This window comes from Saccostrea echinata, unplaced genomic scaffold (genome assembly GCF_033153115.1).
Source record: "Saccostrea echinata isolate AGI-Se365-2 ecotype Australia unplaced genomic scaffold, CSIRO_AGI_Sech_v1 ptg000015l, whole genome shotgun sequence".
Classification (NCBI taxonomy): Eukaryota; Metazoa; Mollusca; class Bivalvia; order Ostreida; family Ostreidae; genus Saccostrea; species Saccostrea echinata.
Window position 1 is genome coordinate 10,058,363 of NW_026889764.1, and position 23,402 is coordinate 10,081,764.

At 31.2% G+C, this 23,402-nt stretch overlaps 1 protein-coding gene and 1 long non-coding RNA gene across 2 annotated transcripts; both read right to left on the reverse strand.

The window, feature by feature from the left end:
• Window positions 1–1,059: 1,059 nt before the first annotated feature.
• On the reverse strand, window positions 1,060–13,898 carry LOC133187842 (uncharacterized). Its single transcript, XR_009721260.1, has 3 exons — window positions 13,841–13,898; window positions 5,423–5,513; window positions 1,060–1,168 (listed from the first exon to the last, which is right to left on the reverse strand). It is a non-coding gene; the product is annotated as an uncharacterized LOC133187842 (long non-coding RNA).
• A 353-nt stretch (window positions 13,899–14,251) lies between these two features.
• Window positions 14,252–22,745, reverse strand: LOC133188081 (uncharacterized). Its single transcript, XM_061323470.1, has 3 exons — window positions 22,663–22,745; window positions 22,258–22,455; window positions 14,252–14,466 (listed from the first exon to the last, which is right to left on the reverse strand). The coding sequence occupies exons 1-3, from the start codon at window positions 22,721–22,723 to the stop codon at window positions 14,252–14,254; spliced, it is 474 nt and encodes a 157-aa protein (XP_061179454.1). The 5' UTR covers window positions 22,724–22,745.
• Window positions 22,746–23,402: the final 657 nt, after the last annotated feature.

Here is a 23,402-nt window from a genome sequence, read left to right on the forward strand (position 1 = left end):
CTACTGTGATTAAAAAATAATCACATGTATAATGTGTCCTACATATGACTATATGTAACTTTGACCCTAATTTATAGCCCTCTCTTGTCCAGGGAGTAAAAATATAATACGATTTAATTTACAGTTCAATAAGATATTCACAACTCAAGGTGAAGAGATGTGATTTCTTTTTACATTTTCTCCCTGAATATTCCATTATAAATATTTGAACCCAAGTAAGACTTCATTTTAATTACCAAGGATTATTGTTTTTGAATAAACTTTGATAAAACTTACTGTTGCCTTACTGGTCTTGACTTAAAAATCTCTTTCTTATTTCTTAGATTTGATTTATGAATTATTACCCAAACCTAGCCCTACGGTTCATTATTTTAACAATCTCAAATGTACTCTACATCAGAATACTTGCTTATAATAATTTGACTGATTGTCCCTGCTATTCTTGATAAGCTGATTTTCAAATATATTTTTACTTATTCCTCTTTTAATCTTTTACACCTCTTTGTATTTTTATTGTATCTTTACTTAGCCCAAGGCCTAATATTTTACACTTTTTTTTCTGTGAATTACATGAAGATGCTTGAATATTAGTGAGATTACTTGTGACCCTGCTGTTCTTTAGAAGAATTATTGAAAATACGTGTGTATTCCAATTTCGATCTTTTATACCATATTTTGTCTCCATCAAAGCCCAATCACCATAAATTGAGCAAAAATTAATTCACACTATGTGAAAAAGCATTCAATAGGGAATTATCTTCTGCTTAATACCAAGAGTTCTGAGAAGGATTTTACATAACCCCACCCGTTTTAACAATTTCCTGATAATTTAAAAAAAAAAAAAAAGATGTTCCTACTTCACGCTAACAATCTTGAATTTCCTTAATCTAAGAATGGTTTGTGGCAAGTTTGGCTAAAATTGCCCCCAGTAATTCTGTAGAAGTTGAATATGTGAAATGTTTACGTAGCATTTGGACGTTTGGTGAGCAAAAATAACACAAGGAGAGAGAGTTGTCAAAATACCGGTTTTTCTGCAACTTCACAATAAACACCCTCGTCTTGCATGAAGCACGGAACTGACATGTTTTCAGTCGAACCTTTCTGTAGATTGAAAGTGGCATTGTTCATTTCTTTGTTTCTTTCTTCTTTAATTTTATCATCCCTCTTCCTTTGTAAAATATAAAAGTAACACACTTTATGACCCAAGTTCATACTTTCATCAACGGTGAACGCTAAAGAGCAAAAGCCACGAACCATCAAAAATGGCCCTGTCTCAAAAATTAACAGGTTTTTGTCAATTGATAGTGAAGACTTTTAGCTTTTCTTTGCCTTTTTTTTTTTTTTTTTTTTTTTTTTTTTTCGATATCGATTATATTTTTTGAAAAAGAGAGTCTGAAGTATGATAGTGTTTTAAATGAAAAATGTTAGTAGAACGTCATTTTCTGTAACGTAACGTCGTAGGGCTGAAAAAATACCTTGATCGATTTTACATGTATGAATATGTGACTTTGAATTAAAAACTAGTATTAATATTATTACATTAAACATCATAATTAATTTAAGACTTTTAAAAGGATTTTGGAACTTGATTTTACATTGCCGTCTTTATATGGCAACCTCGTATTTACATGTAACTGATTGGATTTTATAGATACATGTAGTAAAAAACTAGAGGTACTGTGAGTACTGGGCTCACAAAATGATACCCCCGTCTCGCATATGTTTATAATGGCAAACTCTATGTTTTGCTTTGGGAGACCCGAAATATGCATCCGATCACAATGGCACTTGTAACAAAGATTCGTTAAAGTATCATTAAATCTTATCCAGTCGTATAAGAGGAGTTGAAGATTAGAGTTGTGTACCCTAAAGCGTATATATCCCCCCACATACTTTTCAAGCGGGGGTATAATAATCTCTGTGACTGTCTTGGTATTTTTTTATTCTACCTGGTTCCTATGTAATATAATACTAAAGAGGAACATTCTATTTATATCCCTTCAACACATTTTTGAGCGATGCTTCCCTCCTAGTTACCGGTAAGTATTGATCATAAACAATATACGACAAGCTTCAAATGCTGATAGTCTGTCCGATTTTGGTTTCCGGATTTTTCTTTACAGGCCTGCAGGTATAAAGCTGATCTTTGGCATGTGCGTCCAGGCACGTAGTATCGTTTTTCAAAGTTGGGAAGGGGACAGTCGGGAAAAAGTAATTGACAAGATAACTGAAATGATCTTGAAACGAATGTTTCTGAACTAAAGAGCTCATTATATTTATAACTGGATAGAAGTTAAGTTGCAAAAAGTTTTATTTAAATTGAAATAGACTTTCAATGCGAAATCCTTAGATCCTAAAATTGCGAGTTTCTAACATATACAGGTAAAAGATCTAAATTATTTGGAAAAGAGGAGGAAGAAAAAAGTTGGACGGACTACTAGTAATCAATTCATGCATTTGTAACAATAATTTGAACGTCGTTTTCGATACAGAAACAGGGATAATTTTAGATTAATTGGAAAGGGATTTCGCAATTTATCAGAATGGTTTAATTAGTAAACAGAACTCATCAAAACATTCTAGCCCTAAATAGAGTTTCTTTGGAGTAATATGGAATACATGTACATTTCAAAAAATATTCTTAAGAAAAATAAATTTGTTAAAAAATCACTTGTCAATGTCCGTTATTATATATTTAACGGTCTTTGCTACACACCCCCTTTCTCCCGCAAAGTATTCGAATATTTTTCTCCCAAATATCTTATCTGCGAGGATTTGTAAGGGTAGAAGTTTGCAAAAATTCTATGATTATTTTCCATGTAAATGTACAAAAAGATTAAGCATCAGCAATTCTTCGTTATTATCATACGTAACCATAATGTAAAATCCACACTTTCGATTTCGTTTGCACATTATGATTTCTTGTTTATAAAAAGAGTAGAATTGCATTGATATTGCTGATATGTGGGTCACTATCATAAGTGAAAAACATGTACAGGTGTTTATTTGTCCTACAATCAGCGCAAGATTGATTTTACTCAAGAAAAGCTTGCTTAAAAAGGTTTTACTCAGAGAAGCAATAAGAGTTGTCCTTATATATATATTTTTTTTCAGTTTTCTTTATGAATTTTTTCCTTTTCGTGAAAAGTGGCGCCGCCATACCAGGTACCCCCCCCCCCCCCCCCCCATTGAGGAAAAAATATGAGAAGTAGGAAATTCTAAAACAATTTCAATTTCTAGATTGAATTCTATTAATTAACAATAAAGAAAGTTAAATTCAAAACTACTTTTGAGAATAAACTGAAGATAACTACATTAGATGCAAGTTTTGCTGTCATTTGTTTGTAATCCCCCCCCCCTTTTTCAATCTCAACTGGAATCTACCATTCTACATATCATGATACTAATAGTTAATACTGAGGAAGGGGATACTATACCAGAATAAGCTGAAAGATTTAAAAAAGAGTAAAAATTATTATCCAAAAAAATTCTACTTCGTGGGCCTGGGTTAAAAAAAATGGCTATAAACAACTTACGACCATACGTTTCAAAGAATATATTCCCAGTTTATTGTTTTTTTTTTAAACACATTCTAAGGACTCTCTCTCTCTCTCTCTCCATGTGTTTTCACGGTGCTGAATTCTTAGATAAAACAAATCCGTATATTATTATAGACATTTGGAGCACAGTACAAAAAATGCATTAACATTTTATACTGATTTCTAAGACATCTGACATGCATTTAATGGATTTTTGCTCACTGGGGGTATATTTGAATTATGTTTCACAAATGATTACAAGATCAATTATTTGTTATATGTATACATGCATCAATATCCTCACTAATACAGACACATTAAAAATATATACATGTATTATATGCTATGTTCTAGATCACGGGCGCGGGTTCGTCAAGTGCAAGTGTTTTGACGAAACCCGATATCGGTACAAACACACATGTATACTATAACTATACATTATTTTGTATCAGCATGTATAAGCCATCGATATAACTGAATTTTATAAATCCTCTGAGATGATTCTTCTGCATGTACACTAAAGGGTAAATTTCGGTGCGGAAATCTAGATCTTAATGCGTTTTTTTTTTTTTTGGTCATTTCTTTTCTTTTCTTTTTTTTTTTTTAGATTTTCAGTTTGGACAGCAAGCTATCTCATTATTATTTCGCTTGTTTTACAAAGGTCTAGCGTGATATCTTTGTAACTTTATCTATTAATTTGTTTACAATTTAACAATGTAAACAACAGTATTTTGAATTATTTCAAAGGGGGGGGGGGATAGGGGTAGTAAAGAAAAACACCGTGGCGGGAATTTCTGATAACTTGTATTTTGATGGTATCATCCAGTTGGGTTTAAATCATATAAATAGGGACAGTATCTTAATTTCATTATTCGAGAGCATTAAAAACAGAACAGCAATATCCCAAATAATTTACAGCCTTTATGACGTCACAACTGACGTTTTACTAGTAACGTCATATTTAATGGACCTATTCATAGTAAAACCATAAGTTTTTCCAGATATTTATTTCAGAAAATGTACATAGTTGACTCTTCTTCACATTTAGCATTTTAAATGAACAATAGACCGATTTTCTAGTATATTTTGTGAAATTTATAATTTTTTATTATTGCATGAATTAAAACGATTGATTCACAAATTAGCGATTATTTGATTCATCAAAATTTAAATATAAAATCAAATTTCATAATGGCCACAGCCACGAACAACAACGATAATAAACATAAAGATTTGTATCGGCGATATCTATATCTATGGTAAGTATAAAAGTTGTTCTTGACTGTGGCCACATCTAACTTTGGGAAAATCTGTCGAAAAATCGGCATTTTTTAACGTTTGTATGAAACCGTCGCATTTTCCAACCGTCGCACTTGCTTAATGGCGCATTATATAACGAAATGAGTTACGTATGGAAAAGAAGTATGTTGTCCTCTAACATTTAACGTATAGTACTCTTCTTGAATCGAAACTTTATTTTTATGAAAAACACAGGGCCAATTATGATGGTTCGTGGCTTTAGCTCTTTGATTTTTGAATATAAATATATGTTACTTATATTTTTTAAATCTATTATATTTTATCAACAGGAAGAAAAAGTCAACTTGTTACTAATCAATCAAAACTCTTATCATTTTATATTTTTTCTTCAGGTTGGTTTTACATCAATTTCAATTCAGATACATATGGTTTCTAATAAAATAATTTATAATTTTTTAAGTCTTTGAGAAGAAGAGGAATCAATAACAATAAAAACAACCAATATGTCATAGAATGTTTTCTCGTCTATTGGCATCTCAATCTAGAATTGGAATTTCTGAAATTTAAACAAGACATTTAAATCACAAAAACTCAAGTCAGAGTCTCTGCAGTTGAATACTTACAATGCGCGTTTCATTTTTTTCATGATCAAAACGCAATATAAGATTCCGGCCCCAATCGCTACAGCAACTAAATGTGTCAACACAAAAATACCTGCAAGAATAAATATGTATAAGAAGACAAAACCAGGCAAAATAAAAAAAAAAGAAAAGAAAAACAACGATAATTTAAAATGTAAAACATTGAACAGTATCCAAAGTATAGTGGGTGCTTTGGATATAATTATAGCTTCCATAATAGCAGTATATATAATAAATAGATGAAAATTTCAATGTTCTCAATTTCAAACCCAGAAGAACTATTAACAAAGGCTGTATGAAATATTTTGTTAAAGAAATAAAAAAAAATAATATGTAAGGAACACACGTCTGGTTAAATTTTAAGATGACGTTATTTCCCGATCATGACAAGGAGCACACGGCGGATGTGACCGATCGGCCACTCCTCCATGGCACCTGATCCCACCTCAGATGTTTTAGAGGTCCGTGTCTGCTCTGCTCCTGATTTGTATTGTTTAAATGGACTTTTGATCTGTTCGTTATCTCCATTTATTACATTTCAACAGTGAAATACTGTAATTTATTTACTGAATAAAATGATATTCTGACACAGCGTGAAAGGAAACAAAGTGGTATTCTCACAGTATGAGAATATCAGAAGTGCGGCAAAACTTACGATTTTCCTTCCCTTTACGAAGAGTGTTTTTTTAAATACCTGGCCTGTAGATAGAGTTAATGAGCCATCCTGACAGAGACTGATAGTTTTTCCAAATATGTTCTTAAAAATCCATGTTTACAAATTTTTTCAATCTTGCAATCGCTTATAGCTATGACGTCTCAACCGCTCAACTATGACGTCACAGCCTATGACACTGTGTTACAAAAAAGACAGAGGCAAAATGAAAAATCTGATAAAATGTAATTAACAGAAAATTCAATGATTTATAGATGAATATGGAATTTATTTCACTCGTGAGACAGGATTTTTTTTATATTTTCACTCGTGCTTTGCTCTCGTGAAAATATCGAAAAATCCTGTCCCACTCGTGAAATAAATTCCATATTCATCTACAAAACATCGAATATCCTATATATATTTCATGGCACCAAATTTAACATTTAATAAGTTTTGACTCTGCCAAATAATTGTTTTACGTTGCATGTTTGAAGTTTAAATGGGTTTAGTTGTAAAATACATAGCCCTGTCCTTTATCCTTTAAGATAGAACATACATGTATTTGTCAGTTAAGGTTATAATGAGAAAAAAGGTAAAATTATAATAGTAAACGAAAATCACGACAGAAACTTGGAAAATTTATTTTCTTGAAATATATATTGGGTATGGGTTTGTCTGTAAGGCCCATTATTTCAAGTTTAGAACTTGGTTTAATTCCACATCTGGTAATCCAACCTATACTCAAAGTTTCCTTTTGACTGTACATATTGTCATTCTGTGCAAATTGTCGTTGGCGACAATACGTAACTACATTCACTGGACATGTTGTCGTCCATGGTTCGAGACAAGTCTTTTTTTCCTGCATAATGGACGACAAAAAGTACATTCATGCATCGGCACATATTGTCCTCGGCGACAATATGTACTATGAACATTTTGACACAAACTTTTTACAGAATCTACACTTTAGTATGAAGCTTTCACATAATTTTAATTTTTCTGGCACGGTGTAAGACAAACTTTTCACATTTTCGGGTTCTTTTCAAGAACCACTTGGCCAATTTTGACCAAACTTGCCAGAAAGCATCCATGGATGTTTGTTAAAATGAAGGGCCACAACCTCTTACAAAGAGAGATAATTAAGAATGAGTGACATTTGAGTAACGTCTTTAAAAAATCTTTTCAATCACAAAATTTTTCAAAGATCAATGCCATCAAAACATGACTTTTCTACGCTTTATGCAACTCATCCTGGCAGTAATTTCAACGGCAGGCTTTTTTGATACCATAGAGAGCTGCTTGCTCAGTAAAAATAGAAAAAATGATAGCTTTCATATCTTGTGATAAGTTATCTAAATTATTTTCGCTAAAAATCATTCTTATTCTGCATGCAAGCGCCCTGAATTGATTTTAAAATGATGCTGGAGTTCCTCATTGATAAAATCTATGTTGTCTTTGGCGGTCTTCCAACAATCGGTTTGAATTTCGACGGGCACTAATTGTGCTCTTTTATGACCTGTTTTATATTCCCTTGAAGTAAAATCTATCAAAAAACTCTTGTTGTTGCCTTCAACTCAACATTTAGACTAATCGATGGCATTTATTAATTAGCAAGAGTAATTTTCATTCATATGTCGACTCGAGATAGATATCACAGTAAACTCGAAATAAAAGAAACTACAAAATTTGTCACATGAAATATGGAGATAACGAACAATAATCAAGCTCAAAAGTCCATTGAAACCATACAAATCGGGAGCAGAGCAAACACGGACCTCTGAAACAAATCAGAGGTGAGATCAGATGCCATAGAGGAGTATGCAACCCCCATCGACCGGTCACACCCGCCTTGTGTTCATTGTCATGATCAATCAATCGGACAAATCAGTGTTTAAATAGTGACCTAACAATCGGTATGAAAAACGTCAGACATTCCACTAAATGATAGATTGTATGTGGTAACAAGGTCATAGCATCGACCATAGAACTGACAAATTGTTGACATCAAACGAGACAGTTGATATTTTTTGTTTCATCCACTTGTTTGTCATTGGCTTGCCTCGTTTCAGAAATAGTTCGTATGTGGAGCAGGCTCTTGCATATCGAATCAACAGGGAGATATAAACCCCAAATGCAGATGATAAGAAGATAAAGTGTATATTGCTACATAAGTATGGGAAGTTGAAGACAGAAAAGTCATCACGTTTATCATAAAGTTTTGTTATTAGGTTACCATTAAAATCTTTTTCTAGTACAATATTCAAATGTGAAACAGATGTGTCAGACTCTCTGATATCTTATTTCAAGTTCACTGGAATGTACGGAAGCCCATTAGTGTCAATCTGTATATATATATATATATATATATATATATATATATATATATATATATATATATATATATATATATATATATATATATATATATATATATATATATATAAGAAAGCTTTTTATAAAAGCAAACCTCAATATATAAAGGAAATGCGAAATATAAAAACAAAACCATGAAATATATAAAGAAAATGCAAAATGTATAAACAAAACCTAGATATATATAAAGAGAAAAATGTTCATCGCCTAACCTTTAATGACCTTCATTACATCAGAGATTTGCCAACATCTAATAAGCGTCTCCCCGAGCTACTGTTTGAGTGCAAACGGTTGATATTGCTCAGTTTCAGGATGGTATTCAGTTTGTTGTGTTTTCTTTGTGTGTCTTAATATGGTGATTAAAACTAAAGCTAATAAACCGCCATTCTTTTTATATTTCAAACCTGTGCGGCCGAATTAATTTAAAGAGACTTTTTTCACTCAAAATGTATATTCCATAGCACTGAAAATTGGAAGTATTTTCAATTGAAATATAAATCAGGCAAAAATGTATGTGAGTTATATCTTGTTTTATAAGTTCGTTAACGTTTTACTTTGTTTTGAAAATGATGCATGGAGTATTTAAAATCGTCTCCTATCATTAATTCACTAATATATGTACATGATATTTATTCACACCAAAGACCTGAAATTGTTAAAGTTGTAACTATCGCCTTCTTCTCTCAAAATCCGATCTTCCATCACAATCAAATGATGTGGAAAAAACGTGTACCTTCGTCTCTCCCTGATCTTCCATTCCGATTTCCTTTTATACGTGTAAAAGTTTATCAAAGGTTATATATTACTTACATAATTAATTTAAATTAATTTAATTACGGGCAAAAGAAAAGGATTCCATGATGAACATTATTTAATAAATTTTAGTTGTAGGAAAACAGTAAACAAGGAAGGCCGTGAAAACGAAGTTGATCTAGAAGACATGTAAGATATTAAATACACAGAAAAATACGATATACATTAAAATAATTTCATCAATATACAATTAAATGCCCATCTACTCAATTAAGCGCATTATATTAAGTAATGTTATAATTACAGTTCATTGATAGATTTTCAATTCTATTAAGTATTAAATATTAACTATATTTAATCTTGATGGACAACTGAGCGATTCAGGAAAATTTTCTTTCTCTCTCTCTCTCTCTCTATATATATCGTATTTCCTTTATATATATCGAGGTTTTGTTTATATATATATCGCATTTCATTTATATATATCGAGGTTTTGTTTATATATTTCGCATTCCCTTTATATATATCGAGGTTTTGTATATATATTTTGTATTCCCTTTATACATGTATATTTCGAGGCTTTGCTTTTATAATGCGCATTTCCTTTATATATTTCGAGGTTTTCTTTTTATATTTCGCATTTTCTTTATGTATTAAAGTGTGATTTATATATTACTTTTCCTTTATGTATACAGGTTGGCACTATTGGGCTTCCGTAGGAATGTATTGTGTTAACATATGAATGGAAGTAACTATTGTTAATTGATAATACCTCGACGATATACTTAAATATCGAGTTGAAGGCCACAATAGTGTCTTTTACTCATGAAAACGTTTTTGAATAAATTCTGCTTCATATGAATACAAAAATAGGTCTGTTAATAAAAGCGCACAATACGTTCTATTTCCATTAGTGAACTCTTCAAAATTAGAGGCGCGTTTGGTCGTCTGACTGGGACAGCATGGCGTGGCGGATAATACAAAACATGCCAATCTCAATCCAATTTTAAATGTTAAATGTGTTTGTCATTCCAATTAAAGAATAGAAGAACTAAAAGACATATGTAAGAGAGCGAGAACCCTAAATTGATCATCCATTAATAAAAAATACGACATTTCCGAGGCATGTTATTGTATTTAGATGTACTATACGATAAATAGATACATACGATCAACAATAGATATAAATTGATATCGTTGTCATTCCTACTCTTGATGTATATAAAGTCCACAACAATAAAATATTTCATTTGCATTTTCTAAGGAACTGTTCATCGACATTCAACATATTGTTTACATGTTTATGTTACGTTTGTCCCAGAAATCCCGCGAGATTTGTACATTTTCCGACTTTTTCACAAAAGAGCGCACTAAGAAGTATAACTCTTTCATAGTGGAAGTAGAACGTATTGGCACCAATGAAAATTCCGACAGATTGTTGGAAGACCTGATCTCCAAAACACTACATAAATATTGTTAGTTAAAACTCAAGCATCTTTTCAATATCTACTTCAGAGTATTTGTTTGTACAATTAGAGTGTTTTTAACAAAATAATTCAGCAAATTACCAATGACAAGGTAGGTAAATTTACGAGTTCCATTATTATTAAACAAGAGGCCCAAGGGCCTTAACGCTCACCTTAGTATAATACAACAATTTAGAAGATCCATAGAGTATAAAATAAACTGACAGATGAAGCTTTGTTGCCCAAAAGCAAGAGAAATAGGATGATCAGAATCAATGAAATAATTAGTCTAGTATTCAGTAACAACTCATACATTAAATTCTAATTTATTCCCCATTTAGCACTATCACCATGTAGACTATTAATAAACTAATAGTTCCTCTGCACTACTTTTAACCCCACATTGTGACCTCTCACATTAGCCTCTCTTGGTCTTTGAGGAACATTTAATAAGTTATTTTTGTCTCATTTTTATCTGTTTATTATTTGTCTATCTGATCATTAAAACTATGAAAGTACTTTTTGTATTATTCAATTTTTTTTTTTTTTTTTTTTTTTTTTTTTTTTTTGCATAATTCTCTTATTCTATTAACTTTCAAATACATTATTTACAGTAATTAATTATCAAAAGAAAATGGCCAAGGGAATAACTTCTCTCAGTTGAATACAAATTAATAATCAATAATATATAATATATAATTTTTTCTAAGATTTTGTCATTGAAGTATTGATACTTTAACATGTTTACTCACAAAAAATTGAGGTACCTTACCAGGCTTTTGTGCAAGATACCAGAAGATGCTTTTCCTATAAAATCCTTTTGGAAAAAACTTAATTAGCCAATATCACATTTTTTTGGTGTTTCATTTTTTAAAAGAAAATTAGAAACCTCTTCATAAATCAGAAGGTAATTAAAATTTTGAATATTTTCCACATAATTCGAAGATATACAAAACAGATATTTGAGGAACGTATCGTCTGACCTTAATAGAGCCCTGACTAGGACCAGAAAACTTGACCAAATGGTCCTGATGTTCAAAAATCTGGTAAAAATATCCTTGCTTATTAAAACTTTAATTCTATTTGCCTTCAATATGCCAAGGAGCAGAGAAGATTTTCAAAGAAATATTGATGCATTTTCACTACAGATTCAACACACCCCTACCCTAAAAGTAAAACCCATGTCCCAGGGTCATGAAATTCATAAATTTGGTAGAGGTACCCTCATCATCATAACTATGCACTTAGTTGAAGATTTTAAAAGAATTAACAGATTTTCATTTTATTAATAAATATAGCCCCCCCCCCTCCCCCCCCCCCCTTGAGAAACACCAAAACCTGAAGACCACAAGTTTTAAAATTTTTTAAGAAGCACAGTTGTTCATCATAACTATGCACTTTATTTATCTGCTCAACACTAAGGTGCAGAGAGGATTATTTAACAGAATTAATGCATTTTCACTATATTATCAATAGAGTCCCATCCTTACACCAGAACATCTGACTTAGAGGTCATGATTCATGAAGAAGCACTCTTGTTCATCATAACTACACACTTAGCTTACTTTATAACCAGGAGCACAAAAGAAGATTTTCAAAGAATTAATGCTTTTTTCACTATATAATCAATAGAGCCCCCCCCCCTCCCCAACCCTGGGGGCATAAATTTTACAATTTTGAAAAAGGAATCCTTGTGCATCATAACCATGCACTTAGTTTGTTTAAATAATATCCAGGAGCAGAGAAGAATATTTTCAAAGAATTAATGCATTTTCAATATATAATCAATAGAGCCTCCCCCCCCCCCCCAACACCAGAACCCCTGACCCAGGGGCCATGAATTTCACAATTTTGGAAAAAGGCATCATTGTTTGTCATAACCATGCACTTAATTTGTTTAAATAATATCCAGGAGCAGAAAAGAAGATTTTTAAAGAATTAATGCATTTTCACTATATAATCAATAGAGCCACCCCCCCCCCCCCAACACCAGAACCCCTGAGCCTGAGGCCATGAAATTCACAATTTTGGAAAAGGCATCAATGCTTGTCATAACCATGCACTTAGTTTGTTTGTATAATACCCAGGAGAAGAGAAAAAGATTTTCAATGAATTAATGCATTTTCACAATATAATCAATAGAGCCACCCCCCCCCCTAACCCCAGAACCCCTGACCCTGGGGCCATGAATTTCACAATTTCGGAAAAGGCATCAATGCTTGTCATAACCATGCACTTAGTTTGTTTGTATAATACCCAGGAGAAGAGAAAATATTTTCAAAGAATTAATGCATTTTCACTATATAATCAATAGAGCCCCGCCCTAGCACCAGAACCCCTGACCCTGGGGCCATGAATTTCACAATTTAGGTAGAGGGCCCAATACTTATTACAATCATGCCAACAGTGTGACTCCTTGATGTCCAGGAGTAAAGACGAAGATTTTTGAAGATCGCATCAATTTTGGTGGTTTTAGCCCCACCCCTGGGGCCCCAGGAGGGCAGGGACCATGAAATTCACAATTTGCGTTCCCCTTCACCCATAAAAGCTATATGCCAAAATTAATTGAAATTGGTTGAGCGGTTTCAGAGAAAAAGTTGAAAATGCTCAAAAGTTAATGCACGACGGACGACGCACGACGACGGACAAAAACGGATGGCAATAGGTCACCTGAGTGACTCAGGTGACCTAAAAAGCAGCTGTGTATGTCGTCAAAAAAGCCTCGAATTCAATTTATCTTGGGGAATGGTTGTATAAATTTTTGAAAAGCCGTACGTATTGATATTATTGGTTTTGGTAAAAAAAAAACAGTGATTTTAAATTTTCTAAAAGTTCCTTTGAGTTTTTTTAAGTATCCACATCTGTTAACATCTGTTTCATAGTTGAATGTTGTATAGACTATAGACGATACTTAACTGTCTGACAATCGGGATGACTTACGTTTATCTATTGTCAACTTCCCTTGCATAAATATATGTAGTAATATTCAAGGATCATCTACATATAGTTTTTATGTCTCCCAACTGATTCGATACGCAAAAGCATGCTCTTAGTAAAATCAATTTTCAAACCGAGGCAAGCTTGTGACATATAAGTTGATGTATAAGAAGGATTTCACCAACCCCGCTTAAACTCAGTTTTTCAAAAATTCACCGTTTTGCTGATTTATCTTATCCTCGCACTCCCTTTTCACGCTTCTTCTCGTCCTTCTCAAGCCTGTAAAATATGAAAAAAAAATTTTGAACCAGTCTCTTCATTTTAATCAATTAGTATAACTCATTTTAACTGTCAATGATACATACATTAATTTCTTCAAATTAACATAGTTTCTAAATGAAAAAAATATGACGTCGTATTTTTTCCTTTTATCCTTTCCGATTGATTACTGAAAAGCCGATCAAAACAAGAAAGTATGGAAAGTATATTATTTTGGTGAAATGAATTATCAAACTACAAAATTATTTTATGTTTCTTTGTTGATTGACCACTTCAGGTAAGTAATCGTCCTTACTTGATAATATTTTGAACAACAGTGATGTAAAGGTAGGGTGAAATAATGTTTATTTAATTTAACTTGCATTTTCTGAAATCTTTTTTAGATGTATCCCTGTTGTCATCGAGTACAGTCTGGCAGTAAGGGATAATTTCATCATCATTTTCATTTCTTTCTTTATCACTTTCATAATCATCATCATCACTGCTATCTTCATCATCTCCTTCGTCCTCATTGTCATAGGAACTAGTAAATTGCTCAGTAGTTTTATCATTGGAGGGGCTTGCTAAAATTAAGAATACTTTAGAATGAAGCTAATAATATTAACAGTTTTGATTTTAATACGTAAAAGTTTCAATTGTTTAAAACTACATTAATCTTCAATTACCAAAAGATCAATTGCACACTTCCTTTAAACTTGGCTTAAAGAGTGATATACGTTCTTAAATGTTGAATAAAGATCGTCTTTAAGCCATCTTTAAGCACTCGTAAACTATCTTTAAGTAACAAATAAACTATCATTAAGCTACAATTAAGCTATCTCCACTCCTTAAAGTGATCAAAGGTTGCTTAAAGATGAAGAATAGGTGCTCAAATATGGTTCTGTGAATGACAATGACTTTATTCTCTAAAATGTACAAACATACATTGTAGAGAGGATAACAGATTGGTCAGAAGAAAGTGTCCAGGATGGGTGTACCACCAGTATATGTTAAGATACCGGAATTCTATATATATATATATATATATATATATATATATATATATATATATATATATATATATATATATATATATATATATATATATATATATATATATATATATATATAGGTCCATTTACTAAAATTTTGAAAACAAACAATGATTTTTACTGTTCCCTCATAGGGTTCATGAAGTAATCACTTGACTTTTTTGACGATAGGTGATGCAACAACCTAATTCCAAACCCCTTAATCTTTATCACAGTTTAAAATATCTTTCATTTCTATAGAATTTTCAGGTCTTTTTCCTACTTGAAAATTAAATAACTACATGAAGACATGCTATCTCTTTTCTAAAACATCTTTTGTGGCGTGTTGGATATTAGTGAGATCTTAAAATTAATTTCTTCGCAGTTAAGAGATGAGGTATGGAAACAGCTATACAAAAACCATAGGCGCAACGTCCGTGCAGGTTTTGGGGTATCACAAGAGTTGATCATCAAAAATTGCAATCCATTTTTATAAATGAACACTCTGTTCCTAGGTACGTGTAGGCAGGTACATGTAGGCATTCCCAAGAAGCATCTAAAAACATTTTTGTCTCTTTTAGGCATTTTCCTGTCTGCACACATAAATTTTCAATAGCTTAGTGCTCCAAGATATTCAATGACGTTGCTATTCTTGACTTTGTTTTTACGCATTGCTCATCTATAATTAGCGATAAAACAGTCTTAACCCCTCCATTTTAACTCATATTTTCGCCAAATGTTGTTTCATAATTATAGTAGCGACAGGTGAAACATCATAAACCTTTATGCGCTATAACAGTGCAATTTTTAATTTAAAAAAAATTATGTTATATAAACGTGCGAAAAAGTGGCATGCTCCGTGAAGCATGCTTTATCTTAATGATATAACTGCATTTTTTTAACGATCATCGGAAAACACCAAATCTTTGCATATGTATTGGAAAATACGTATAGTTTTTATCTGCAGAGTTTTACTGGTTTCGTGCAAATAAACCTTGTCCGTCAACATTTCTAACAATTAACCTATATATATATATAGATATAGATATAGATATATGTATATATATATATATATATAAATATATATATATATATATATATATATATATATATATATATATATATATATATATATATATATATATATATATATATATATATATTATATATATATATATATATATATATATATATATATATATATATATATATATATATATATATATATATATATATATATATATATATATATATATATTTGCATTCATGAGAAAAGGGTGCTTATGGACAACAAGGTCATAGATATGTGAGTTGCAGAGTGACGGCGAACATCGACTAAGATATTTTTACCACGTGTTTACGTTTTGACACTAGTTTTGCTATAGATCTGAGTACTGATAATAATTTATTTTCATTCATATATTTCATTTGTGTCTGAATCTCTATGGCCACTGGTTTTAATACAAATATGACAGAATTTTATTCTAGATCAGTTTATTTACTAGTAGTCTCTCATCTACATTGTATATTCATTTCTGTCAGAAGCTTCAGACAAGGTTATTTACTAATGTATTGAATATATGGACGAATGAATGCGATTTGATATATGTGGACCTGCTACTATTGGATATTGATCCGCTCCACCATTCGCAACATGTAAACATTGAATCATCGGTACATATTGCATTTACTTTTGTGTAAAATGTTTTTATGCGATGTATTTAGTCAAAATACTTCGTCTTACAGGAAAGAAAAGTATACTTCTCTTGAAGGCTTCATAATCGAATGACAATTAGGAGACGAGATATGATAGTTTCTATAAATAAAAACAAGAGAGTTAACTCGAGGTACTAGAGATATTGAAAAAAATGTTCATATTATGGATAATTAATTTCAGCAAAATATATATGTGGTTTATTTCATAGTCACGCAGTTTGTTATTTTTACTTTTTTGGTGGTTGTTTTTCTTTTTTCTTTCTTTCTTTCTTTTTTTTTTTGTTTCTTTGTTTTGATTTTTGGTTTGTTTGTTTGTTTGTTTGTTTTGAGTTTTTGGTTTTAATTTTTTTGGTTGTTTTAGGTGTTATTTTTTCTTTTAGCTTTCGTTTTCTTTTCTTTTTTAATTTTGTTTTGCTTGTTTCACACATCCACTTTCAATTTTTGTTTAAGAATTTAAATGTAAACAAAAACTACCGATTGAAATTAAATATTACTACAAAAACAGAAGGAACAACTTAATATTTTTTAACTGATATAAGAGAGAGAGAGAGAGACAGAGAGAAGGATGTATATTGGATCCAATTTAATGCATGCTATACATGTATATGTTTAAAGAAATGTCAAACTTAAGTGAGAAGATGAAATATGGAGATAACGAACAGTACTCAAGCTCGAAGTCCATTAAAACAATAAAAAAAAACGGGAGCAGAGCAAACAAGGACGTCCAGAAACATCAGAGGTGGGATCAGGTGCCTTGGAGGAGTGAGCATCCCCTGCTTTTTTGTTTTCTGAACTATAACTAAGTACATTCGTTTTCAGAATCTGAAAAATTTACTTTTTTGGTACTCATTTATGCATTTGTATGAAGGTCAGAGGTATAAGTATCATTTGCAAATCTTTATCACTGTGGTCAATATTATCTTTGTCATTCATAATATAAACGCAGTATGTCTTAACAGTTATAATATTTTGTTGAAAACGCGTTTTATTAATGATATATAAGCCCAGTTATCGATTTGGAACAGAATTGCTTAACTTGCCTTAAAATTACGTGAACAGATTTTTTTTTTTATTGTATTTGTAAAACAATGCTTTAAAATTAGATTAATTCAGGTTTTATTTGTACATGTAATAAAATTCTACAAATACACTGCACAAAATATATACATTACACTGTATGCGTGCAAGGTTTTTATTTTTGTGGCGGTACATGTTGGGGGGGGGGGATTTTATGTTATCAGGACTTAATTCTGACAAGTGTAAAGCTTAACAGTGCTTAGCTAATCCATCTCTTTGGCATGGGACCAGATTGAAATTCATTAAAAGCATTTTATTTGGAATGATAATATTTTTGTTTCATTAATTTGTAGAATTAAACTTCGACACAACTTTTATTAGAATTTCATATGAGAAAGACACTGTGAAGGGGGAGAAATTCGGAAATCCTTTTGACACCATCAAATAATTTAATTTCGTTTGTATTCTAGCCTCTGATTGGATAATATCCAAAAAGGAACACAAATTATTTCTGTATAACCTGGTTTGGTACGGGGACACACCCCTCTGACAACCAGCTGAATCATCTGTATCCATACAATCCTCTCATTTCCAGTCCTCGGGATTCATGGAAAATTCCAGATTTAATAATTGTACCTTTAACTGAACAATAATTCGATCTTACCACATGTAAACAAACAACAAGGCTGCCGCTAGGCCTATGCATCAGTTTTTACCTCCCCTCGCTTCCCATCACTTCCGTTACTACGGTTGTATTATTGAGCGGCAAATTTGGACTAATAAAAAGCAACGAAATTCTACACCCTTAGTTATTTAATGATTTTAAAATTAAATTATAAGGAATGACTCTAATTCTTGGCCAAATTATTCGAGTATAACCTGGTTTGGGTCAGTTTACGCTGTTTTATAATCCGCTTCGCGGACGTGTACATTGAATGTATATTGAATGTTGAACGTGTATATTGAGTGTATATTGAATGTATCGCAAACATCCGTCATTTAAAAACTCGGTCAGTCACGAAATATTACCTACATTTAACAGACACTTAACTGGACATGTACATTATAAGTCTTATTTCCATTTAAATTAAACTTTAATTATAAATTAAACAGCATGATTTATTAAAATAACATATATATAATTATTTTTGATTTATTTCTTTGAAAATGTATTTGATTTTAATAAATAAATACATCGACAAATCGATTTCACATTTTAACGAAATTTGGATTCATTCGTTTTATATGATAACGAAAATGCCCGTAATCTATTAACTGTATACTTCTTTAAATCATTTTCGTATTCGCTAATATTATTCTTGGGTGCAGTTTCACTCATTCATAGCAGTTTCTAGTTACAGGCATCTGGAGCCCGATATAGGTAATTGTTTAAGAAAATGACTTATCTATAATTATTTGAAAAAAGATAAAGGTGCAAAAATAGATTGAAAAATAATTTTCCATTATAATTTGAAGCTAACTTGGTGGTTATATTGTGGTGTTGGGGGGAGGGGGTATAGACACCAGACTTGCGCACCTTAATAAAGCTTTAGAATTTTGTTACTAAACTCATATTAACTATATATATGTAGGTATGTCATTAAACTTTTTAACTCTACCTACCAACCACCCCACCCCGTCCCAAATTAATCACCACCGGAAATCTTGGAACTGCCCAAAGAAGATTTTGTGGAATATTGATTAACATGTAATGTATCTACAGTGTATCAACTTAATGTCCTTAAAATCGTTGTATATTAGTAAATAATTACATTTCACATTTTCTGTCTTTATCATGTTTATATTTAGAAAATGAAAAACATCTATTTTACACTATCCCGTAGCTTCTCATTTATTGTTGTTCACGGGGACATTTTTTTTTTACATTTGGCAAGATATATTAGATTTATACTTATTTCAAACAGCAAAATTAAGATCTTGGCCGATCGAGAGCCATCTTTAAAATGAAATGACTTTCAAATTAATCCTACATGTTTCCAAAACAATTCTTGCCCGGAAGTCGCACACTTTTCAGGTCTGAATTTCCTGTCGTCCCAACATGACCGAAATATAAGACAAACAACTCAAACAATCATAGTTGTACCGTTGATGGATTCTACTCATAACTATTTAAAAGACAATGAAACAAAAATGATTCTATACTTATAGCTAATGGTCAAGTTACAATAAAAATCATAGTCACGATCACTTCGAAAATGTTTGACGTTGGTTCAAAAGTAACATGAAGTCATGATATAATTGTTGAAGTATCACTGATTTAAATGAAGAAAAAACATAGTTAGAGATGGAATAGAAACCAAAAAAAATCTGATTTGAAAACCTCAGTCTATAGAAATGTATCGTCGATTTCTTCCGAATATTTATCGAACCAGTATTTGATTGCCTCAATTCCTAAATCATACGTAATATTAGTATATAAGCTGGTAACATCAAAACTAGCAAGCAGTGTATCTCTTGGTACTGTTTGTGGAATATAGTTGAGGAAATCCATATCATCACGAACGTAACTGGTCACTTTGGTTCACAGTGGTTTTAAGATTATATCTAATATTGGTTGGATAAATATCCGGTAGAAATCGACGATAGATTTCCCGCAAACTTCTTAGAAGGACTTAGAATTGTGCTAGTGAATAATAATTTTCTCTTTGATTACGAAAATTATCTACAAATCAAAGGTACTGCCATGGGCACCAAAGTCGCCCCTACATATGCTTGTTTAGTTATGGTATTTCTAGAAGAAAAACTTTACAATATTTTACCGGAAACAATCTGGACTTTACTCAGTACATTTAAGAGAACTGGATAAGGTACTTGGATGATTGCTTCATCTTTTGGACAAAGAGTGAAGAGGATCTTAGAAAATTCCATTCGGTCATTAATGAATAACACTATTCAATCAATTTTACAAATGACATGAATCGTGGTTCACTTCCTTTTCTAGATATACTCATAATAAAAAACGGAGAGGATATTTCAATCTGAAAACATGAAAAATCTTCTGGACAAATCGTCAATTATTAACAGCAGAAGACAAGCACCAAACATGAGGAGGATATTAACCAAAGCAAAATTTTCCTCTAGCAACCAGAGAGTCGTTAAAAAGTGTGGTAACCCCCGATGTGGAACGTGTGATTTCATTCAGGAGGACGAACAGATTACACTTAAAAACGGGAAAGTTTTAAAACCAAATACAAGTATGAATTGTAAATCTTCATATTTGATTTACTGTGTAATATGCCCTACCTGTGGAGAATATTACATAGGACAGACAAATCAACTCAACGCACGAGTAAGGGTTCACAAACAACATATAAGGGACGAAACTGTCAGATGCACCCCGTGTTCAGAACATTTCGCTGAGTGTGGTAAACGAAAATTTAAGATTTTCCCGTTCTACAAAATGTGGACATCGGATGAAATCGCCCGTGTTACCAAAGAGGACTATTTTATAAGACTGTTTAATCCAAAAACTAAATCGCAAATGATAGATTATTTATTCACAGATTTTATATTATTTCTATGCTTTAATTATACATTGTGTTTTAACTGCGTTGAAAAAGTTCATGCAGCCGCTACCACCAAACTTCATTGTGACGTCATAATGCCTAATTATCACAACGTCATTAGCAACGTTATTGTCAACGTTTTAAACTTTTCATAACTGTCTGAAGAGCCAACATGGCTGAAAGCGCTAACTGTAAAGATTGTATTTAATTTGGACTCTAGCAGTCTGTTTTTATTTCTTTTAGTATATATATATATATATATATATATATATATATATATATATATATATATATATATATATATATATATATATATATATATATATATATATATATATATATATATATATATATATATATATATATATATATTTATGCCTTTATACACTATATCAGATGTTAACGATTTTGGATAATTCTGTAGTACAAAGAACAAAAGGGAAAGTTTTTTGTTTACAATATGATATTTTTAATTTTAATCCATGAATTCCTTTTTCTTGACTTTTTTTATTTATGCAATCAAATTTATTAATGCTTGAAGTTTTACATGCTGCTCTAAAATTCGTATATGTTTATAAAAGGTTTAACAAATGCGATCTTTAATATTTTTCTTCGAAATTTTAACCACACATCAATTCTGTCAATCAAGAATTCAAAGCATTTTCACCACTTTCAATATATTCAAAATACTAAGATGTTTTTTGGGGGTTTTTTTGTAAAACAAATCAAAAAATCAAGCTTAATATTCAAATATTAATGATGAAAAAAATGTCTACTCAAACAAATGGGATGGAAAGTTTTTGAGATTGCTTTCAATACTTTTTTCCGTATATTTTTATTCTCGTGTTTATTAAATGCTTCATTATGTGCAATAATATAGCTTAACATCAAAATATTGCTTTATAAAACAAACATTTAAGCCTCCACGTTGTTTATAAGCAAACTTACTTGGTACTTTTGCATCCTTGAAGGTAAGATCGTTTTTATTTGTTCTCCTCATAGAGCCAATTGCAACTTACTTGGAGTACTACATTCGAAGCAGGTAAGATTATATTTATTTATTCTCCTCAAAGAACAAACTTACTTCGTGTATTTCCTTTGAAACAGGTAAAATTGTATTGGTCTTTCTCATCATGGTGACAATTAGACTTCGAGATAATATTGCATTCTTCTCCATCCACAATGACCGAAATATTCCAAGATAAGCAAATATTGTTGCCAGACACATCAGAAATTCCTTTAAAGCGCCATACTTTGTCGCAATATTCCATTTTCTCAAACTCTGTAGATAATTAAAGGAAAATCATAGGTATTTCTGTGATAAATAAGTCGATTGCATACGTATTTGTTTGTGATATAACTCATTCAGATCAAAGAAACCACGTGTAAAATATACATCATTAATTAAATTGAGAGCGAATTAAATAAAGTAAATTTCTTAAACTTAAAGCTGTATTTTAGAGATTTTTTATGAAAATGTTTAAATAACCTTCAACAAAGCTACTATCGGTGTGTAGAAAGCCTGAAGTACATGAATTGTTCGATTCCATGGTCAACCCTCTTAATGTGTCGTTAGGTAAATTCTCAAATCTTTCATTATGTAAAAGAAAAAAATATTAGCTATAGGTGTCTTCTCTCTCTGAATATATATATATATATATATATATATATATATATATATATATATATATATATATATATATATATATATATATATATATATATATATATATATATATATATATATATATATATATATATATAAAGTATCGGTCTCCACGTCGCTTCGAATCCAGGTCGTAAGGATCAACTCTTAATTACTCCACGACTCAAGAACAAACCTCTAGCATTGCTCCACGCGGGAGACTTTTTTAATTGTATATATTTTGTGTGTGTTAGAAGAAACGCATTATCAAAAAGAGGCCAAAAGGCTTTAACTGTCTCCTGAGTATAATACAACAATTTAGAGGATCCATAAAGTATAATATAAACTGATAGATGAAGCTTTGTTGCCCAAAAGCAAGAGAAATAGGATGATCAGGATTAATGAAATAATTAGTCTAGTATTCAGTAACAACTCATATATTAAATTCTTATCTATTACCCATTTACCACTATTGCAGTGCAGACAATTAACAAACTATTACTTCGTATGTACCAATTTTAATCCCATATTCTGATCTCGCACATTTGCCTCTCTTGGTCTTTGAAGAACATTTCATGAGATAA